Raw genomic sequence first — 24,179 nt, 5'->3', positions numbered from 1 at the left:
TCAGACAGGATGGCACTTTAAAAAAACATGCCCCAAACAGCACATGATGCAAAGATGAAAAAGAGGTGCACCGAGGTTGCTGTATGACTAAGCTAAGCGACACAAGTGTGCGGCACAAACACCTGGCCCATCTAGGAGTGGCACTGCAGTGGCAGACAGGATGGCACTTTAAAAAAAAACTAGGCCCCAAACAGCACATCATGCAAAGAAGAAAAATAGGTGCAATGAGGTAGCTGTATGACTAAGCTAAGCGACACAAACAATTGGCCCATCTAGGAGTGGCACTGCAGTGTCAGACAGGCGGGCAGATATAAAAAAAAAAAGGCCCCAAACAGCACATGATGCCAAGAAGTAAAAGAGGGCAATAAGGTAGCTGTATGACTAAGCTAAGCAACACAAGTGTGCGGCACAAACACCTGGCCCATCTAGGAGTGGCACTGCAGTCCCACTGCTCTAATGGCGGATACCGGACGCACGTCTAGCACCAGCATAGTTGTTATGGCCTCAGTAATCTGCTATGCAACAGGGTATGTGTATGTATGTGTATATATATATATATATATATATATATATATATAAACACATACACACACATATATATATATATATATATATATATATATATACACACACACACACACACACACACACACACACACACACACACACACACACACACATATATATAAGACAGCGGTTTTTGTCATTTCTTCAAGGAAGATCAATCATCATGTTGATATGTGACTGAAATGAATTGTTACCAACACAAATATTTGTACGAAACTTTGTTGATTGTCACTTTGGACATATTGTGATATAGCTTATTTTACTGTATTTTATTAAATAAATAAGTTTTTCTCATGATTTTTCATTATAAGTGAAAACTCTTGATATACCAAAGAATATCACTAGCTCCCTGGGGAAACTTTATCTTATATATATATATATATATATATATATATATATATATATATATATATATATATATATATATATATATATAGCAGTACCACTGGACATATATGGCAGGATCACTGGATTTATACGGCAGTATCATTGGACTGGACTTATACGCCAGTACCACTGTAATTATAAGGCAGGATCACTGGACTTATATGCCAGTACCACTGGAATTATACGACCGTACCGCTGGACATATACGGCAGTATCCCTGGACTGGATTTATACTCCAGTACCACTGTAATTACAGTATACGGCAGGATCACTGGATTTATATGCTAGTGCCACTGGACATATACGGCAGTATCCCTGGACTGGATTTATACTCCAGTACCACTGTAATTACAGTATACGGCAGGATCACTGGATTTATATGCTAGTGCCACTGGACTTTTACGGCAGTACCGCTGGACTTTTACGGCAGTACCGCTGGACTTTTACGGCAGTACCGCTGGACTTTTACGGCAGTACCGCTGGACTTTTACGGCAGTACCGCTGGACTTTTACGGCAGTACCGCTGGACTTTTACGGCAGTACCGCTGTACTTATACGGCAGGATCACTGTGGAATTATGCTGCAGGATCACTGAACATGTACGGCAGGATCATTGGACTTATACGCCAGTACTGCTGGATATATACGGCAGTACCGCTGGATATATACGGCAGTATCAATGGACATATACGGCAGGATCACTGGATTTATACGGCAGAATCACTGGATTTATACGGCAGTATTACTGGACTTATACAGCAGCACGGGGACACCACCACTGGACTGATGCAGGACAACACAGCACCACTGCAATGGACTGGACTTATACAGCAGCACTGGACATTTGACAGCAGAGGACACCACCACTGTGACTGGACTGATGCAGCACAATATACCACTAGTGAACTGATGCAGCACAACACAGCACCACTGGACTGGACTTATACAGCAGCACTGGACATATGGCAGCAGAGGACACCACCACTGTGACTGGACTGATGCAGCACAATATACCACTAGTGAACTGATGCAGCACAACACAGCACCACTGGACTGGACTTATACAGCAGCACTGGACATATGGCAGCAGAGGACACAACCACTGTGACTGGACTGATGCAGCACAACACAGCACCACTGGACTGGACTTATACAGCAGCACTGGACATATGGCAGCAGAGGACACAACCACTGTGACTGGACAGTTGCAGCACAAGACACGGACACTGAGAGGACGGAGACACGTCCTCTCTCTACACTCTCCAGTGCCGGAGTGAAAATGGCGGCGACGTGTGGCTCCTTATATGGAATTCAAAACCCGTGAGAAGGATGATGACGTTTTGCCTCGTTCTGGTTTTTGAGTAAGGCGGGAAAACCCGAGCCTGACTCGGATCCGGGCTCGGGTGGTGAAGTTCGGTACGGTTCAGTTCTCTGAGAACCGAACCCGCTCATCTCTACTTAAAACAGTTTGTAGCATCAGATCTGTGGCTTCAGGACCACCCACAATAGGTCGTAGTTTTAAACTACCCCTAATTATGCACATAGTGAGGGTGCATTTACTATATGCCCTTATAATATTGAAGCAATATTTAAGTGTAATGTGGTTATTTTTGTTTCTAAACTGATTCATTGACGTTGAACTAATGATGATATACATGATAAACCATTTCCTTTAATAAAATTAATATACAAGTCATTTGCTACCTACTTTACAATGAGGGCGCTCCATTTACAGCAAGAGTACAGAAGAAAAAAACAGCTGCACATTAAGTTGTAATTGTTGCCTCTTCAGTCTCCTCTAGGTGGTGCTGTCTGCCTTGAATGTATATCAGTGATTGTTGGCTCACCCTAGATAGTATGATACATTCTAGCTCATGTGTGTCACAAGGTGTGTACACACAGTGCGATATGCACTTAACTTTCCTTACGATTTTGACTATCTTGTCAAAATCTTAAGGAAAGTTAGTGCATATTGCACCGTGTGTACACAGATTGCGATGCCGATGCGCGGTCCCGCAATGTCGGCATCGCATGCAAAAATAGACTGTGCAGGCAAGTCAATTTTGACTATCTCGTATAAAAGATAGTCAAAATTGACACTTAGCCAAAATCGGACATAGCCAGTATCGCAAGCACAGTTATTATATGCTTGCGATACCGACCTAGCCCCTATCGCACAGTGAGAATCGGGGTTAGCCAGAATCTCACCGTGTGTATACACCTTTAATAATATATTGGCCGTGGTCTCATTAAGTGTAAAAGCTATGACACTGTATATCAAGTCAATTTTTTTAGCATAGACGCTGATTTTTATTAAAAAAAAATTTTTTGCCACGTTTAGTATTTCAGAAAATGTTGTCATTTTGCTTCCTGTTAGTATTTTGGAAATTAGAACCTTTTTTTTAACTCTAAAGGCACTGCGTTAATTCCTTGTAATGGTTCAGAATGTTGCCTGTACTGTGAGTTTTTAATGTTTCTTACACCTGAGCTTTCCAAACTCCGCCATTACAGTCCAGGTTTTACCGACATCTATGCTTGAATTCAGATGGTTAAATCAAATTGTCTGAGGTACTAATTAAGTCACCTTGTGCTTAAACATGGATATCCTTAAAACCCGTTCTGTAACGGCGGAGTTTGGGAACCTCTGGCTTACACAGTTGCAGTGCGTCTGGAGCATTTTTTGTCCTCCTTCTCCTGTAATATACTGCCCATAGCTCTGCTATAGTGAACAGCACAAAAGGGAGGATGTCTGCCTTGTAAGTACCCCCTCGTTCTGTAGCATTTGTGTTTTACAGTTACTGATAAAGAGAATTGACTGTATATATCGGTTCATTCAGTTTAGCTGTATATTTTTTACTTTAGTGACATAAGTCAATTAGTGACCTCTTTAAAATGTTCTTGTGGAGCCAGTACTTTCTATTTTTCCATCTTTGCCCCAGGATTAGTTTGCTGTGGCGGTACAGACACTTGCGTGGTAGGAACGGCACTTGCAGTAAGATGCTCCGCTCTCTTGTATTCTGTATTACATCTCTCGCTTTTACTCTATCTAGTGACCTGCCTGAGCGGGAAGAAGGGGAAGGAGAGGAGACCCCGACGTTCAGTCACTGGAGCACCCCCCGTGTGTATGTAATATTTATCCGTGTGCGTCCCTGTCTTTAGCTGCTTCCAACAGTCACATTACTGTTGTCCAACCGTCTCCTATTTTCTGATCTCCTTTCAGGGTGGAAATTTGGAGGGAGCCTCAGGTTTCCCTGGGAATTAGTATCGTTGGTGGACAAACCGTTATTAAACGCCTCAAAAATGGAGAGGAGCTGAAAGGGATTTTTATTAAGCAGGTTCTGGAAGACAGTCCCGCCGGGAAAACCAACGCTTTGAAGACCGGAGATAAAATTCTAGAAGTAAGTAGTATATAATATCAAATACAGTCATATGGACCAATTGAATTAGAGATGTGGTTATTTGGAGATGTAAATATCTCTCAATGTTTTTAGCTGTACTTTTATTTGTCTATTAGGGTACACTGAACCTCAATGGGGTGCGAGGAAAAACCAGCAATTGCTGCTGGCGGTATGCTTTTCTGGGACAGCACATCGCGGCCTAGCTTCTAATTGAATTTCCCCATTAGAGTCCAGCTTTTGCCTTTTTGTACTGTATTTGCAATATGCAGTATGCAGAGTATTCAGTGTGAGTGTGGAAACGTGAGGCCAAATTCCTAGGTTGCAATGTGCAAAACTTGCATTTACTGTAAATGCATAATGTGATTAATACCCCTTTCAGACATGCTCCAAATTCCCGTGATTTTACACATAAACGCGCATCATCCTGGGAATTTGGCATGTGTGAAAGGTCCCAACCCAGGAACATGTTCCCGGGTTGCCGACTCTGCAATTGACCAGGGATTTTCCCAGGACTCAAGTTCCGAGAAGACAACCCGGCTTAGGTTTGAAAGGTGCGACCCGGGAATTTGATCCCAGGTTGCACCTGATTGGCAGGGCTGGCTGGTGGAGGCCGGAGTAAAGAGGGGCCTGCGCCGGCTGCTGTAGTTCGTTCTGAGTAGTTTAAGCAGCCAGCGCAGCCACAAAACAGAGAGTACACCTGTTGGAGTGAGAGAGAGAGTGTGTGTGTGTGTGTGTGTGTATATGAATTTGGCGTGTGTGTGTATTGCATGTATGTGTGTCTTTGAGTGTGACGTGTATGTGTAAGACTTGTGTGTAAATGTACAAGTGTGACGTCTGTGTCTGTGTGTGTGTGTATAAGACATGTGACATGATAGTAGCCTGGTCTGAACTAGCTGCCAGGACAGACCAGGCTTATGTCTGAAAGGGGTCGACCCGGGAATTTCCCAGGTCTCAGGTTTAGTGTGTAACGGGGTCCCAGCAAAAACCCGGGATTTTTCAGGGGTAAAAATCCCGGGTCTGAAGAAGGGAAATTCCCGGGTCCTATGTCTGAAAGGGGTATAATATTGTGTGGAACCATTGTGTACATCTTCCTCCCGTCTTGGTGACGTCACCTTTCCATCTTGTTCCACTGTGCAGGTCACCTAGTGGGGGTTCCAAGGTTCTGTATAGTTACGAACTTCCCTAATTTCTAAGTTTGTACAGATTTGTCGCTGTACGTGTCCATATTTTTCAGTCTTAACCATTTGTACAGTTTATCTTACTCTGTGCACTAAAGGCAGTTCTTGCTGTATCATCGTCGTCTACCTACTTCAAAAGTGTATTTAAAATAATTATTGCAGGGGTGTGTATAAAATGATTATCCTTTACTCGTATTGCGATATTACACAGCGTGTGCAATGTTCAATCATTCACCCCTGTCCCTTACCTCTGTGGAGCGTATCATCTAACTCCCCTACCACATGAGCAGGAACAATAGGGGCAATTTAGTCTGGAGCCCAATTAACCTAACAGTATATTTTTGGATTGTGGGAGGACACCATAAGAATATGGGGAATATACAAACTTCATTCAGATAGCACCTAACATAACAATGGCGTTTAATCATCTAGTGTCTGGCTAGAGACTGTTTGTTAAAATGTACGTATTAACTATTGTGCGTCAGTTGAGACATTTAACAGGTTGAAAGGTGATCAGGTGAGTCCTTCGTGCTACATTGGGTGACGTATAAGGGCCCTGCCTGTAGACTTGTGTTCTCATACAGGGCTCTATTCTGACGAGCACCTCCATAGCTTTCATTGCAGCCCCCAATTAGTCTTCTGTATAACATACTTACAGCAATATCTGCCTCTGTCCCCACTGGTGTCACACGCAGGAGCATCTGATCTAGACACTCTGTTACCCCAGACACGTGTGGGAATTGCACCCCGGGAGTTGTTACACATAGTATTATAAAACGTCTGATTTATACTTGACAAATATTGTCATGTTAAATGTTAATAAAGTTGTAAATAAGTGTATTTAAATATTTTGTTTAAGTTACAGTATCTTACATTTTTTACATTTTATTAATGTACTCCTTTTGTTTTATGGCTCCAATAATCCTTCTGCTTTAAGATATCTGACCCAGTCCTGCTCTTTTTTTTTTTGTAGGTGCCCCCGGGGTGCGTTGTTGATAATATTAGTACTAGTGTGTATATTAATAAAGTTGCAACAAAACTCTGATTATGTCTTCCAATTGTTACATATAAAATAATGACATGGAACCTTGATTTGAGCTGTGTAACTTGCCTTTGCATATTATTTCCAGGTGTCGGGGGTAGACCTGCGAGAAGCCAGACACGATGAAGCTGTGGAGGCCATTAAAAACGCAGGAAATCCTGTCGTCTTCGTCATCCAGAGTTTATCGGCTGCTCCGCGGGTGAGACACCAGGGCCATCTTAACAGCATTGTAGACCCTGGGTGAAGCAATGCGTCGGGGCATCTAACCACCCATTCACGTGAACCAATTTTAAAAAATCATAACCTACGATCATGCACCGTCTCTCCACATGCTTCCATACAGAGAATGGCTGTCAGCACTCTGATTGGTGGATAGCTCAAGCCATCCACCAATCAGCATGCGGACAGCCATTCACTGTCCGGCTGCAGGCTGGGAGGCAGGTAGAGGTGATAAATTGATGAAGGTTGTGTCTATGTTCCCTTCGTGATCAGGACCAGGAATTGACAGCACGAGAGTGCAGTAGATAACTTCCGCCCTTACAGCACCTAATGTTTTATCCGTTCTCCGTTCGTTTGAGGTTATTTCGTTTTATCTATGCACCATTGGACCCTCGCAAGCTTGCTTCGCACACCACAGTTACTATTCCAAATAGTTTGTGACATGAACCCAGGGGCTTATGGGAAAGGTCCTCCACCAAGGGTAACTAGATGCTACCATTGAGGAACTCTGTCTGGCTGCTCTGATTGTGTAACCACCACCTGCCCCTGCTCGGCCCCTAGAATTGTCGAGCCCTAGGCAGCTGCACAGTTTGCCTATACGATAGGATGGCCCCGTGGGATACCACTACATGATCAGCGATCTTTGTATCATAAAGCATCTTAGTTATTTCTCCCCATGCAGGGGAGTTCCATTTTTGTCTGGTTGCTCTGCATGCATAACAATACATACAATAAATAGTTTTAACCTAGCTGCCTCCACAAATTAAAGAGTATACTGTATATAGTAAATCATTCTGCCATTATAGGTGGGACTGTGTCCCACCCTTTACATTTTCCATTTATCACAACCAGTGAGAAAGGACAAAGATGAAATGAATGGGAGTCTGCGTGATTGAGGGCAAATCAGAAATCTGGCCCAGCATGTGTATTGCGTACCATACATTCTACACTGGTACTAATGTTTGAACATAATTGAGATGAGTAGATAACAGAATGAGACATTTTGAACAAGTTTCTGGAAAAGCTAAGGTTAGCGGCAAGAGCTATGAGTTCGCTGACACTGGTCATCTCCATAATACATAATCTGGTATCTGATCTTGCTATTTCTAATATTAACCACTAGATGGCATCAAAGTAACCATTAGAGCACATTGTGAGTTAACTTTTTTTAAATGAAATATAAAAAATGATTTAGCTCTTAAAAATGTGCAGGGCCTCTGATTTGCAAATACTGTACTGTGAAGCAATATAACTCTGGCATTTAACCATTTATTTGACCTGATTTCTTTAAGGTGCTGTCCATTGTGGCTCCTAAACCCTCAAAGTGTGACAAAGTGAGCACAGACACCTCAGAAAAGGTGAGATCAGATAATATTACAGCATCGAGTCATTTGTGCATAATCCCTGACAAAAAGCACAATCTCGTTCCTCGCCTGTAGCTATACCTGTGGATCCTTGCATGATGTTTTGTGTACAATACAAAAGGGCGTTACAGTTACAAGATGGGATTGTTTTGAGGTTCCTCACTGGTGACGCTGGGCCCTAGGTGGCACTCTCAGGTGTCAGCCCACAAATGCATATCACATGGCTATTTTGTATTTGTTTTAGAAGTCTTCAGAAAAGAGTTGAATAAGCCATTCTATGCTGTGCACAAAGTTGTATTTATTGTTTAAGCTTTTCTCTAATCAATTACTATCCCTCCCTTATCCCTATCCCGCCCCATTGTGCCTAACCCTAACTCCCGCTCCACCCCCCCAGCCTAACCCTAACAGTCCGCATCCTGAAACTAACGACATTTCAGATATCCACATTGTGAATCTGTCCACAGTTTGAGATTGTCGACCTTATGAATTTCAGCATGGTTACGGTCAACCCTTCGATACCATGTCCAATATATTAACTTGGCTATTCACATGTGTAACATTAAAAAAATATATATATTCTGTAAAAGAGGGATTCTCAATTTTTACAGGTACCCACTACTCTTACCAGTTCCTATACGATTAAACCAAATTATTTACTACCTACAGTTCATATGTTGCACCTAATGTTGTTGTTACGGTACTGGAGTCTCCCAGGAAAGAACTACTTGGCTGGGGTGACTATCCGAGACAAACCACAAACACCCCAGCAACTTAGGCCTGAGAGTCAAAAGTTTACTTAAATCGGTGAATTGGATATGTGAGAATATGGAAGAACAAAGCTGAAGTCTGATGGTTTGGTGAAGGTAGACGCGTGAGGGACAAAACCCATTTACTCCAAATTCTACCCTTCCCCAACCCAATTACTTCAGCTGTGTCCCTCACAATTCTACTTTCCCCAACCCATTTACTTCAGCTGAGTCCCTCACAATTCTATCTTCCCCAACCCATTTACTTCACATGAGTCCATCACAATTCTACCTTCCCCAACCCATTTACTTCAGCTGAGTCCCTCACAATTCTACTTTCCCCAACCCATTTACTTCAGCTGTGTCCCTCACAATTCTACCTTCCCCAACCCATTTACTTCAGCTGTGTCCCTCACAATTCTACCTTCTCCATCCATCGACTTCATCCCCTGTACTTTCTAAAACTCATCAACCCAGGCCTCATGAATATTAGTTAGACCTCATGAATATTAGTTAGGCCTCATGAATATTAGTCAGGTCTCATGAATATTAGTCAGGTCTCATGAATATTAGTCCTGCAGTGCCTCAAAGATGCCACTGGTTCCTAGTAAATGATCAGGTACACACTGGTCCAGCCACCATGGTTGCTCCATTGGTCTGCATATGCCCAATCCACTTTCAGCCAGATACATGTGCGATGCTGTCCACACCTTATGTTCTTATCCTTGTGTTTCATGGCAGATGAATCATTACAGCAGATGGTCATGCTTTAGAGCCTGATGCATCATGTTTTGCTTTAGACTTCAGTTATTTTACTAATAGTCTTAATCATTAGGACAATTATCGTGCTGTAATTACTCAGTGCAATCGCTCACATCTATTAATTTTTATGTGACTAAGCATTTCCCAGGCATCTCCAGATGGTGCTTATTTTTAAGTAAACCAGGACTTATTCAATTAATATATTTCCCAAAGTGTTACATTGCTATTCAGCAACTGTATTTAGTAACCAGTAATTATCTTTTCTAATCAGGCTTCTTGATTGCATGTCATTCGTTAGTTAGCGGATTTGTTTACTTGCAGTATATTCATGACTTAGACTCATCCTTTCTCGCTGTTGTTTTTATTTTTTTATTTTTTTTATTACTATTGTTATTTCTTGACCTTTGGTTTTATAGTCTAGTTCAGCTAATATCAAATATATTATTCTGGAAGTGAAAGATGTCTGCTACCCTGTCTGTTCATTCACTAGGAACCAGTGACACCATTGAGGCACGAGGCACTGCTGTACAGGGCTGTTCATGTAGAACGCTGTGGTTTGGGACAGATATTCGCAACTCCCGTGAGAGCATGTGACAGTTTGTGGCTGATTCTGAGTCACACGTTGCTGCCACCACTTTAGCGGTTTTTATTGTAGCAGCTCTTCCCTAGTGTACAGCCGTGTGACTGTGTGCTAATGCCGGTATCAGCCCTTCCCCTGGTGTACAGCCGTGCGTCTGTGACTGTGTGCTAATGCCGGTATCAGCCCTTCCCCTGGTGTACAGCCGTGTGACTGTGTGCTAATGCCGGTATCAGCCCTTCTCCTGGTGTACAGCCGTGCGTCTGTGACTGTGTGCTACTGCCGGTATCAGCCCTTCCCCTGGTGTACAGCCCTGCGTCTGTGACTGTGTGCTAATGCCGGTATCAGCCCTTCCCCTGGTGTACAGCCGTGCGTCTGTGACTGTGTGCTAATGCCGGTATCAGCCCTTCTCCTGGTGTACAGCCGTGCGTCTGTGAATGTGTGCTAATGCCGGTATCAGCCCTTCCCCTGGTGTACAGCCGTGCGTCTGTGACTGTGTGCTAATGCCGGTATCAGCCCTTCCCCTGGTGTACAGCCGTGTGACTGTGTGCTAATGCCGGTATCAGCCCTTCTCCTGGTGTACAGCCGTGCGTCTGTGACTGTGTGCTACTGCCGGTATCAGCCCTTCCCCTGGTGTACAGCCGTGCGTCTGTGACTGTGTGCTAATGCCGGTATCGGCCCTTCCCCTAGTGTATAGCCGTGCGTCTGTGACTGTGTGCTAATGCCGGTATCAGCCCTTCCCCTGGTGTACAGCTGTGTGTCTGTGACTGTGTGCTAATGCCGGTATCAGCCCTTCCCCTGGTGTACAGCCGTGCGTCTGTGACTGTGTGCTACTGCCGGTATCAGCCCTTCCCTGGTGTACAGCCGTGCGTCTGTGACTGTGTGCTAATGCCTGTATCAGCCCTTCCCCTGGTGTACAGCCGTGCGTCTGTGACTGTGTGCTAATCCCGGTATCAGCCCTTCCCTGGTGTACAGCCGTGCGTCTGTGACTGTGTGCTGATGCCGGTATCAGCCCTTCCCCTGGTGTACAGCTGTGTGTCTGTGACTGTGTGCTAATGCCGGTATCAGCCCTTCCCTGGTGTACAGCCATGCGTCTGTGACTGTGTGCTAATAACGGTATCAGCCCTTCCCCTGGTGTACAGCCGTGCGTCTGTGACTGTGTACTACTGCCGGTATCAGCCCCTCCCCTGGTGTACAGCCGTGCCTCTGTGACTGTGTGCTAATACCTGTATCAGCCCTTCCCCTGGTGTACAGCCATGTGTCTGTGACTGTGTGCTACTGCCGGTATCCGCCCTTCCCCTGGTGTACAGCCGTGCGTCTGTGACTGTGTGCTAATGCTGGTATCAGCCCTTCCCCTGGTGTACAGCCATGCGTCTGTGACTGTGTGCTAATGCCGGTATCAGCCCTTCCCCTGGTGTACAGCCGTGCGTCTGTGACTGTGTGCTAATGCCGGTATCAGCCCTTCCCTGGTGTACAGCCGTGCGTCTGTGACTGTGCTAATTCCGGTATCGGCTCTTCCCCTGGTGTACAGCCGTACATCTGTGACTGTGTGCTTATGCCGGTATCAGCCCTTCCCCTGGTGTACAGCCGTACGTCTGTGACTGTGTGCTAATGCCGGTATCAGCCCTTCCCTGGTGTACAGCCGTACGTCTGTGACTGTGTGCTAATGCCGGTATCAACCCTTCCCCTGGTGTACAGCAGTGCATCTGTGACTATGTGCTAATGCCGGTATCAGCCCTTCCCCTGGTTTACAGCCGTGTGACTTTGTGCTAATGCCGGTATCAGCCTTCCACTGGTGTACAGCCGTGCATCTGTGACTGTGTGCTAATGCCGGTATCAGCCCTTCCCCAGGTGTACAGCCGTGCGTCTGTGACTGTGTGCTACTGCCGGTATCAGCCCTTCCCCCGGTGTACAGCCGTGCGTCTGTGACTGTGTGCTAATGCCAGTTATCAGCCCTTCCCCTGGTGTACAGCTGTGCGTCTGTGACTGTGTGCTAATGCCGGTATCAGCCCTTCCCTGATGTACAGCCGTGCGTCTGTGACTGTGTGCTACTGCCGGTATCAGCCCCTCCCCTGGTGTACAGCCGTGTGTCTGTGACTGTGTGCTACTGCCGGTATCAGCCCTTCCCCAGGTGTACAGCCGTGCGTCTGTGACTATGTGCTAATGCCGGTATCAGCCCTTCCCCTGGTGTACAGCCGTGCGTCTGTGACTGTGTGCTAATGCCGGTATCAGCCCTTCCCCTGGTGTACAGCCGTGCGTCTGTGACTGTGTGCTAATGCCTGTATCAGCCCTTCCCTGGTGTACAGCCGTGCGTCTGTGACTGTGTGCTAATACCTGTATTAGCCCTTCCCCTGGTGTACAGCCGTGCGTCTGTGACTGTGTGCTAATCCCGGTATCAGCCCTTCCCTGGTGTACAGCCGTGCGTCTGTGACTGTGTGCTACTGCCGGTATCAGCCCCTCCCCTGGTGTACAGCCGTGCCTCTGTGACTGTGTGCTAATACCTGTATCAGCCCTTCCCCTGGTGTACAGCCATGTGTCTGTGACTGTGTGCTACTGCCGTATCAGCCCTTCCCCTGGTGTACAGCCGTGCGTCTGTGACTGTGTGCTACTGCCGGTATCAGCCCTTCCCCTGGTGTACAGCCGTGCGTCTGTGACTGTGTGCTAATGCCGGTATCAGCCCTTCCCCTGGTGTACAGCCATGCGTCTGTGACTGTGTGCTACTGCCGTATCAGCCCTTCCCCTGGTGTACAGCCGTGCGTCTGTGACTGTGTGTTAATACTGGTATCAGCCCTTCCCCTGGTGTACAGCTGTGCGTCTGTGACTGTGTGCTAATGCCGGTATCAGCCCTTCCCCTGGTGTACAGCCGTGCGTCTGTGACTGTGTGCTAATGCCGGTATCAGCCCTTCCCCTGGTGTACAGCCGTGCGTCTGTGACTGTGTGCTAATGCCGGTATCAGCCCTTCCCTGGTGTACAACCGTGCGTCTGTGACTGTGTGCTAATGCCTGTATCAGCCCTTCCCCTGGTGTACAGCCGTGCGTCTGTGACTGTGTGCTAATCCCGGTATCAGCCCTTCCCTGGTGTACAGCCGTGCGTCTGTGACTGTGTGCTAATGCCGGTATCAGCCCTTCCCCTGGTGTACAGCCGTGCGTCTGTGACTGTGTGCTAATGCCGGTATCAGCCCTTACCCTGGTATACAGCCATGCGTCTGTGACTGTGTGCTAATACTGGTATCAGCCCTTCCCCTGGTGTACAGCCGTGCGTCTGTGACTGTGTGCTAATGCCGGTATCAGCCCTTCCCTGGTGTACAGCCATGCGTCTGTGACTGTGTGCTAATAACGGTATCAGCCCTTCCCCTGGTGTACAGCCGTGCGTCTGTGACTGTGTACTACTGCCGGTATCAGCCCCTCCCCTGGTGTACAGCCGTGCCTCTGTGACTGTGTGCTAATACCTGTATCAGCCCTTCCCCTGGTGTACAGCCATGTGTCTGTGACTGTGTGCTACTGCCGTATCAGCTGATAAAGCTAAATATTTATCTTATATAAAACCCTTTATGAGGTCTAAGAACACTGTACGCTATTTACGTATGAAGTACCGTAAGGGTACGCTCGTTGCGTAACAATCGCTTAGCCGTGGTCGAGACGCTCAAGCGTCACGTTCGCTCACGGCCAAGAGATCACAGGCAGGCACGCTATTGGCTGCTGACTAACGTAATGGTTCACTATAGCGTAACGGACGCTGTATCGGGAGCGGGCTGCTCGAGCGATACAGACGCTCACGAGAATACGCTGTTGGTATCGGGCACACTTATAGGTGAGCGACTACCGTAATGCTACGCTATCAGAGTGTAGCGGACGCTCGAGACCACGAGGAGATCACGAGCGGCGCAGACGCTCACAATGTTAAACCTTTATTTCTCTATCGTCCTAGTGGATGCTGGGGTTCCTGAAAGGACCATGGGGGGATAGCGGCTCCGCAGGAGACAGGGCACAAAAGTAAAGCTTTCCGATCAGGTGGTGTGCACTGGCTCCTCCCCCTATGACCCTCCTCCAAGCCAGTTAGATTTTTGTGCCCGGCCGAGAAGGGTGCAATCTAGGTGGCTCTCCTAAAGAGCTGCTTAGAAAAGTTTAGCTTAGGTTTTTTATTTTACAGTGAGTCCTGCTGGCAACAGGATCACTGCAACGAGGGACTTAGGGGAGAAGAAGTGAACTCACCTGCGTGCAGGATGGATTGGCTTCTTGGCTACTGGACATCAGCTCCAGAGGGACGATCACAGGTACAGCCTGGATGGTCACCGGAGCCTTGCCGCCGGCCCCCTTGCAGATGCTGAAATAAGAAGAGGTCCAGAATCGGCGGCAGAAGACTCCTCAGTCTTCTAAAGGTAGCGCACAGCACTGCAGCTGTGTGCCATTTTCCTCTCAGCACACTTCACACGGCAGTCACTGAGGGTGCAGGGCGCTGGGAGGGGGGCGCCCTGGGAGGCAAATGAAAACCTATTTTGGCTAAAAATACCTCACATATAGCCTCCGGAGGCTATATGGAGATATTTAACCCCTGCCAGAATCCGTTAAGAGCGGGAGACGAGGCCGCCGAAAAAGGGGCGGGGCCTATCTCCTCAGCACACAGCGCCATTTTCCCTCACAGAAAGGCTGGAGGGAAGGCTCCCAGGCTCTCCCCTGCACTGCACTACAGAAACAGGGTTAAAACAGAGAGGGGGGGCACTAATTTGGCGTTAGAAATATATAAAAAAGATGCTATAAGGGAAAACACTTATATAAGGTTGTCCCTATATAATTATAGCGTTTTTGGTGTGTGCTGGCAAACTCTCCCTCTGTCTCTCCAAAGGGCTAGTGGGTCCTGTCCTCTATCAGAGCATTCCCTGTGTGTGTGCTGTGTGTCGGTACGTGTGTGTCGACATGTAGGATGACGATGTTGGTGAGGAGGCGGAGCAATTGCCTGTAATGGTGATGTCACTCTCTAGGGAGTCGACACCGGAATGGATGGCTTATTTAGGGAATTACGTGATAATGTCAACACGCTGCAAGGTCGGTTGACGACATGAGACGGCCGACAAACAATTAGTACCGGTCCAGACGTCTCAAAAACACCGTCAGGGGTTTTAAAACGCCCGTTTACTTTAGTCGGTCGACACAGACACAGACAGGGACACTGAATCCAGTGTCGACGGTGAATAAACAAACGTATTCCTTATTAGGGCCACACGTTAAAGGCAATGAAGGAGGTGTTACATATTTCTGATACTACAAGTACCACAAAAGAGGGTATTATGTGGGATGTGAAAAAACTACCATAGTTTTTCCTGAATCAGATAAATTAAATAAAGTGTGTGATGATGCGTGGGTTCCCCCCGATAGAAAATTATGGGCGGTATACCCTTTCCCGCCAGAAGTTAGGGCGCGTTGGGAAACACCCCTTAGGGTGGATAAGGCGCTCACACGCTTATCAAAACAAGTGGCGGTACCGTCTATAGATAGGGCCGTCCTCAAGGACCAGCTGACAGGAGGCTGGAAAATATCATAAAAAGTATATACACACATACTGGTGTTATACTGCGACCAGCGATCGCCTCAGCCTGGATGTGCAGAGCTGGGGTGGCTTGGTCGGATTCCCTGACTAAAAATATTGATACCCTTGACAGGGACAGTATTTTATTGACTATAGAGCATTTAAAGGATGCATTTCTATATATGCGAGATGCACAGAGGGATATTTGCACTCTGGCATCAAGAGTAAATGCGATGTCCATAACTGCCAGAAGATGTTATGGACACGACAGGGGTCAGGTGATGCAGATTCCAAACGGCACAAAGGTGTATTGCCGTATAAAGGAAGAGGAGTTATTTGGGGTCGGTCCATCGGACCTGGTGGCCACGGCAACTGCTGGAAAATCCACCGTTTTTACCCTAAGTCACATCTCTGCAGAAAAAGACACCGTCTTTTCAGCCTCAGTCCTTTCGTCCCTATAAGATCATATCTGCCCAGGGATAGAGGAAAGGGAAGAAGACTGCAGCAGGCAGCCCATTCCCAGGAACAGAAGCGTTCCACCGCTTCTGACAAGTTCTCAGCATGGCGCTGAGACCGTACAGGACCCCTGGATCCTACAAGTAGTATCCCAGGGGTACAGATTGGAATGTCGAGACGTTTCCCTTTCGCAGGCTCCTGAAGTCTGCTTTACCAAGGTCTCCCTCCGACAAGGAGGCAGTATGGGAAAAAATTCACAAGCTGTATTCCCAGCAGGTGATAATTAAATTACCCCTCCTACTACAAGAAAAGGGGTATTATTCCACACTATATTGTGGTACTGAAGCCAGAAGGCTAGGTGAGACTTATTCTAAATCTAAAAAATTTTTGAACACTTACAAAGGTTCAAATCAAGATGGAGTCACTCAGAGCAGTGATAACGAACAGGAAGAAGGGGACTATATAGTGTCCCGGGACATCAGGGATGCTTACCTCTATGTCCCAAATTTGCCCTTCTCACTAAGGGTACCTCAGGTTCGTGGTGCAGAACTGTCACTATCAGTTTCAGACGCTGCCGTTTGGATTGTCCACGGCACCCCGGGTCTTTACTAAGGTAATGGCCGAAATGATGATTCTTCTTCGAAGAAAAGGCGTCTTAATTATCCCTTACTTGGACGATCTCCTGATAAGGGCATAGTCCAGGGAACAGTTGGAGGTAGGAGTAGCACTATCTCGGATACTGCTACAACAGCACGGGTGGATTCTAAATATTCCAAAATCGCAGCTGATCCCGACGACACGTCTGCTGTGCCTAGGGATGATTCTGGACACAGTCCAGAAAAAGGTGTTTCTCCCGAAAGAGAAAGCCAGGGAGTTATCCGAGCTAGTCAGGAACCTCCTAAAAACAGTGCATCATTGCACAAGGGTCCTGGTAGAAAATGGTGGCTTCCTACGAAGAAATTCCATTCGGCAGATTTCACGCAAGAACTTTTCAGTGGGATCTGCTGGACAAATGGTCCGGATCGCATCTTCAGATGCATCAGCGGATAACCCTATATCCAAGGACAAGGGTGTCTCTCCTGTGGTGGTTACAGAGTGCTCATCTTCTAGAGGGCCGCAGATTCGGCATTCAGGATTGGATGCTGGTGACCACGGAGCCCAGCCCGAGAGGCTGGGGAGCAGTCACACAAGGAAAACATTTCCAGGGAGTGTGATCAAGTCTGGAGACTTTTCTCCACATAAATATACTGGAGCTAAGGGTAAATTTATAATGCTCTAAGCTTAGCAAGACCTCTGCTTCAAGGTCAGCCGGTATTGATCCAGTGGGAAAAACATCACGGCAGTCGCCCACGTAAACAGACAGGGCGACACAAGAAGCAGGAGGGCAATGGCAAAAACTGCAAGGACTTTTCGCTGGGCGGAAAATCATGTGATAGCACTGTCAGCAGTGTTTCATCCCGGGAATGGAAACTGGGAAGCAGACTTCCTCAGCAGGCACGACCTCCACCCGGGAGAGTGGAAACTTCATCGGGAAGTTTTTTCCACATGATTGTAAACCGTTGGGAAATACCAAAGGTGGACATGATGGCGTCCCGTCTGAACAAAAAACGGGACAGGTATTGCGCCAGGTCAAGAGACCCTCAGGCAATAGCTGTGGACGTTCTGGTAACACCGTGGGTGTACCAGTCGGTGTATGTGTTCCCTCCTCTGCTTCTCATACCTAAGGTGCTGAGAATTATAAGACGTAGAGGAGTAAGAACTATACTCATGGCTCCGGATTGGCCAAGAAGGACTTGGTACCCGGAACTTCAAGAGATGTTTACAGAGGTCTTATGGCCTCTGCCGCTAAGAAGGGACTTGCTTCAGCAAGTACCATGTCTGTTCCAAGACTTACCGCAGCTGCGTTTGTTGGCATGGCGGTGGAACGCCGGATCCTAAGGGAAAAAGGCATTCCGGAAGAGGTCATTCCTACCCTGGTCAAAGCCAGAAAGGAGGTGACCGCACAACATTATCACCACATGTGGCGAAAATATGTTGCGTGGTGTGAGGCCAGGAAGGCCCCACAAAGAAATTTCAACTCGGTCGATTCCTGCATTTCCTGCAAACAGGAGTGTCTATGGGCCTCAAATTGGGGTCCATTAAGGTTCAAATTTCGGCCCTGTCAATTTTCTTCCAGAAAGAATTGGCTTCAGTTCCTGAAGTCCAGAACTTTGTCAAGGGAGTATTGCATATACAACCCTCTTTTGTGCCTCCAGTGGCACTGTGGGATCTCAACGTAGTTCTGGGATTCTTCAAATCACATTGGTTTAAAACCAGTCAAATCTGTGGATTTGAAGCATCTCACATGAAAAGTGACCATGTTCTTGGCCCTGGCCTGGACCAGGCGAGTGTCAAATTGGTGGTTTTTTTCTCAAAAAAGCCCATATTTGTTTGTCCATTCGGACAGGGCAGAGCTGCGGACTCGTCCCCAGTTCTCTCCCTAAGGTGGTGTCAGTGTTTCACCTGAACCAGCTTATTGTGGTGCCTTGCACCTACTAGGGACTTGGAGGACTCCAAGTTGCTAGATGTTGTCAGGGCCCTGAAAATATAGGTTCCAGGACGGCTGGAGTCAGGAAAACTGACTTGCTGTTATCCTGTATGCACCCAACAAACTGGGTGCTCTTGCTTTTAAGCAGACTATTGCTAGTTGGATGTGTAATACAATTCAGCTTGCACATTCTGTGGCAGGCCTGCCACAGCCAAAATATGTAAATGCCCATTCCACAAGGAAGGTGGGCTCATCTTGGGCGGCTGCCCGAGGGGTCTCGGCTTTACAACTTTGCCGAGCGGTTATTTAGTCAGGGGCAAACACGTTTGTAAAATCCTACAAATTTGATACCCTGGCTAAGGAGGACCTGGAGTTCTCTCATTCGGTGCTGCAGAGTCATCCGCACTCTCCCGCCCGTTTGGGAGTTTTGGTATAATCCCCATGGTCCTTTCAGGAACCCCAGCATCCACTAGGACGATAGAGAAAATAAGAATTTACTTACCGATAATTCTATTTCTCGGAGTCCGTAGTGGATGCTGGGCGCCCATCCCAAGTGCGGATTATCTGCAATACTTGTACATAGTTACAAAAATCGGGTTATTATTGTTGTGAGCCATCTTTTCAGAGGCTCCGCTGTTATCATACTGTTAACTGGGTTTAGATCACAAGTTGTACGGTGTGATTGGTGTGGCTGGTATGAGTCTTACCCGGGATTCAAAATTCCTCCCTTATTGTGTACGCTCGTCCGGGCACAGTACCTAACTGGCTTGGAGGAGGGTCATAGGGGGAGGAGCCAGTGCACACCACCTGATCGGAAAGCTTTACTTTTGTGCCCTGTCTCCTGCGGAGCCGCTATCCCCCCATGGTCCTTTCAGGAACCCCAGCATCCACTACGGACTCCGAGAAATAGAATTATCGGTAAGTAAATTCTTATTATCTAAACCATAAACAATGTAATATGCTGTAAAACCTTAGTGCAGAGATAGGATGTAGATGCAACACAGTGTAACCTTATTAACTTAAAAGCTGTTTGAGCGTCACCGACGCTCTGAGAATACTTAACACTATAAGAAATACACAGATACCGTGCTTAGGGTCCAACGCCTAATATATATATTATGAATGTTATACTTGCAAAAGAATTAATACAATACAAGTCATACACTACAATATAACATAGACTACCTAACCAGATAACTACACAGGAAATACAATACAATACTATTACGTTTAAGAGACTATGAGAGAAAGAGGAGAAGAGAGAGAGAGAGATATGGCCCATAACAACAAGATAGACAATATGATTGCGGAGAAAACTTACGCACAAAGGAAACGATCGCATGCGCCTCTGGACATCCAGCTCCCGATTTTCAGCAATGATAACCGTTGAAGAGTGAGAGCTGGATGTGATCGGCTTGTCTATTTATGCCCCACACACAATACAATTCAATGGTCCCTACAATCTCATTGTTCATTGGACACAGGAATTCCTCCTCGCATTATAACAAAAGGTCATAGGTTGATTCATACAGGTGGGCTGTGACTATTTCCAACAGCTCAGGTGGGAGGGAAACTGGGTTTCCCGCCGCATGGATAATTAAGTGCAAATAATAGTAAATGGACATAAACTTCTTATGTCCATAACTATTCGCACGAGCGATTAATCCGCTTCAAACCAACACCGGAATATTGCTAATTAGATACTCTTCCGATGGATACTAAACACCACTGTATTACTCCTGTCTGACCCTTCGTATCAAACAAAGGGGGATTTCTCTGTTCACGAACATTCTACATTAACCAAACTTTCAGAATCTATCAAAGGGACCATGATCTACAAAATACATTATATAGTGAAAATATGTAACGAAAGAGTCGCCCGCTACGAACACATGAACTCTACCGTAAATGCACATACCGCGCGCCCGCGGGTGCCCGCAACAGCGAGTATGCGCACGCACGGGAGAGCGCACGCATGCGCAGCGCAGACCTGTGTGAGGTGCAAATATGGCAGTGTGCATAGAGATATTTTTCTGACTTTGACAGTCCACCCTTTGGCAGTCAACAATAACTGCCACTTCCTAAAACATTTCAAAAAGAGAAAAATATATGTCAGGGGTTAATACATTTACATGGTTGGGTAGGGGAGGAGAGGAGAAGGTAGGAAAAGGGTATGACCTAGTGAGATAGCAGAAGCATGTGTGTATGAATCCGTGTTTGGGGGTCATGTATCATCGTGCCGTACGTGTTTTAAATCAAGCTTCGAGGCATTGCGAAGTATACATTTGAATTCCTTCTTATCCCGTGGTACGGGTCTGTGGATGGGCTGTCAAACTTTACCGAGCTCTTTTCGGAACAAAATGGGGAGCACATTTTAGTTGATGATACATGAATGGGGGAATATGTGATTGCTGATATCTGTGCCTGTATTCCCTATACTATGTGTGTAATTACCTGAAGGTTGTAGAGATGAAGAAAAGACATAATTACGGTAAATGCAGTGGTATTCTATGTCAGGTAAATGAACATTTGTCGGTTGAAGTCTTGTTCGGTGTCTGTTGAATGCAGTCTTCTTTGTGCTTTTGCCCATAAGGTGCGAGCAAAAGCTTTGTCAATGTCCATAGATTTACAAAAGTGTTGGGCTAGCGTAATTTTAAAATTTCTAGGGAAACTGGGGATCTATGGCAAAGTTCATCAAAAATCTGTGTATCAGGTTGTCAAAACTTCTTCTTTAATCCATCTGTTGTCTGTATATCGGCTCATCAAATTCCTCGTCCAAGTGGGTCTTTTTACCTTGGAGGAAAACGGAAAAAACAGGTGAAAGAAACGGACCGTATAATCGCATTTTCATTACATCATTGTTTCTACCGTCGGGTCGTAAATCAAATCCATGGGAATTACAGTTTCCTCACTCCTTAAACTCATCACCCTAGTACCTCGTTTGCACTTCATTAAAGCCTGACCGCATCTAAATATCAAGCCAATCGTTATGATAACACCTAAGATACATAGGAGAAACTTCCCTACATCCATTATGACTCCCTGAGCCCATTCTCCCAAACCAGAGAACCAATTTCGCGGGTTCAACCATGATACCCAACCAGTCAGCTTATTACTCACAGCAGCAAGGGTGAGATTGTGTCTCCTGCGAAATTCCCACTTCAGTTGGAGAATATCGTCCATCTTTTGGTCTATGACCTCGACCGGGTCCTCGGTACTATTTGTAATATATGTGCAACATTTCACGCCGTACTGCGTTGCCAGTGTGACACAATATCCACCTGTCACTGCCGTGAGATAATTGAGAATCATTCTATGCTGAACCAGTTCTGTTTTATAAGCTTGAAGCTCTCTTCCAGTATACCTAAACGTGTCATCATACATTTCTGTGATATTGTCTAACAAATTTGCGAGCGCAGATATGTATTTATAATTCAACACTCCTCTGGCGGTGCGAGTGAAATCTAACGCGATTAGAACCTGAATCCCGGTGGATTCATGGATCATGTCAGAGGCCGGATGCTCTGTTCTTTCTATCAGGTGCCGTTTAACTACGTGCTCGTAATGGGTGTGAGTATAAGGAGCTTGGGCAACACGGTGTATATCTTTCATTTTGGCATGTGATACAGTCATTACTTCAGGCAATACTTTTCCAATATAACACAATCCTTCCGAGTTTGGGGCAAGCCACTTATACGCCTTCCTCCCGCATATGAAATATGCATCATCGGGGAGAACATATGGGACGGAGTAGGACATAACCATATTACACATCTTCCATGTGAAATCTCCTAACCCTAATTCTCCCATCTGTCTAGTACACGTATCAGCTTGTACGATATGTGCACAGTATCCTGGTGATACCTCTCCAACTCTCGTAATCCTACTTCCTAGGGTATACCTATATCGGAAAGATTTTCCTCTACTGGCTATGTGGCGTATAAGTTCTGTATCTGTCGGCATTCTATCTGCTCTATATGAAAAGGTCATGGTTTGGTTACTCCATGACACTTCCCAATTTCCCGGCTTTCGGGGATTGGAAATGTTAAAACATATGAGGGATCTATCCACATGATATTGGTGGAGCTTCAAACTAGGAGGACTGGAGATATTAAACCTCCTGTCCACCGGCCTCCCACCACTTAGCTCAAGTACCTCCCCTATCGTTAAAGGAAATGGTACTAGTCCTGATTTGCTATGACCTTGAGGTACTTGAGAGCATACCCAACAATCTGTTTGATTTAACACACTACCCACTAAGGAGTGATAGTCACTCAAGGGATGCCGGTCCATGTGGATATTAAAACTGGATTGGCATTTCTTAAGGCACCCATCCTCAACCACATTGTCACAGAGCCTACAGATACAGTTTTCTTTTCAGCTAACAATGTTTACAAATAACATGGCTGCTAGATCGTTTCCGGTACTCGCCTTTTGCTTGGTGGTTGTATTGCTATTGGAAATTTACACCTCCGTCTCAGTCATCGGAACCTTTCTGGATCCTTTCTCGACCTCACTGGTACTCTCGCCGGAACAGACTGCTCTGGTCAACATCATGGTCAACAGGAAAATCCATATCACAGTCTCTTGGGGCAAGTCCATCTTACAGGAGGAGAAAAGGAGAAATTTGTAATGGGGGTACAGAGAAAGTTTGAGGGGGAGAGAAACTTGTTACGATAATTAAGTTCTCTAGTCTTGTTGTTCTTCTTGTTCTGCTGTCATCTCAAAGGTGCTGTCTCTCAGTCTTCCAAACGAACATTCCGGTGATGCAATATTCCTTCCAAACCAGCGAACTTTCTGTAAGGAGCAAAAAATCTTGCATTACCATTTGCCTAACTGAGGTGTGACATACCATCTTTAAAACATGAAAACATGAGAAAGAAGAGAGAAAACAAAAAAAAAACAAAAGAGAGAGAGAGAACAATTCATATATGTATATATCACATAAATCAACAGAGAACAACAACAGGGAAAAAAACATTTTTCAAACATAAACGTTTTCTAAAACATTGTCAGATCATCAGGCTGTCATATCTACATGTCCAATGGTTTCCTTGCGCAGTCCCTCTCCCCAGCACTTCCATATTCCACTGTCTGTATCTGGCCAGAATACATTGATGCGGATAGGTCATGCTGGGGTTTGGTAGACTTCTGCAAAGACCAAGTATATATGCAATGTTTGAATCCTACCAATAATCGTCAGAGATGGGGAGAGAGAAAAAAAGAAACATTTCACAGATACATTTACAACGTTTCACCCGGTCATTCCTGTGTCTTCAGGGAATGACCTCCCAATTTATTAACTATAACCTCAGGCTTACCATCAGTCCTAATGATCACCTTTCCTGACTACATATCATGAGTGTGGGCCAAAATTTTCCTATCTGATCCCTGATTATAACTTGGTGTGTCCTAACTTTTGCTCATTTTCAT

At 46.0% G+C, this 24,179-nt stretch overlaps 1 protein-coding gene across 7 annotated transcripts in view; it reads left to right on the top strand.

The window, feature by feature from the left end:
* PATJ (PATJ crumbs cell polarity complex component) overlaps positions 1-24,179 on the top strand; it is a 446,647-nt gene that overhangs the window by 239,540 nt on the left and 182,928 nt on the right. For all 7 annotated transcript variants that reach the window (XM_063939224.1, XM_063939227.1, XM_063939228.1 and 4 more), the window contains 4 exons: positions 4,005-4,076; positions 4,175-4,352; positions 6,661-6,771; positions 8,084-8,149. In XM_063939224.1, the coding sequence (XP_063795294.1) occupies positions 4,005-4,076; positions 4,175-4,352; positions 6,661-6,771; positions 8,084-8,149 (427 nt within the window). The remainder of the gene's footprint in view (positions 1-4,004; positions 4,077-4,174; positions 4,353-6,660; positions 6,772-8,083; positions 8,150-24,179) is intronic.

This window comes from Pseudophryne corroboree, chromosome 9 (genome assembly GCF_028390025.1).
Source record: "Pseudophryne corroboree isolate aPseCor3 chromosome 9, aPseCor3.hap2, whole genome shotgun sequence".
Lineage (NCBI taxonomy): Eukaryota > Metazoa > Chordata > Amphibia > Anura > Myobatrachidae > Pseudophryne > Pseudophryne corroboree.
This window is presented reverse-complemented; position numbering and strand designations above follow the sequence as displayed.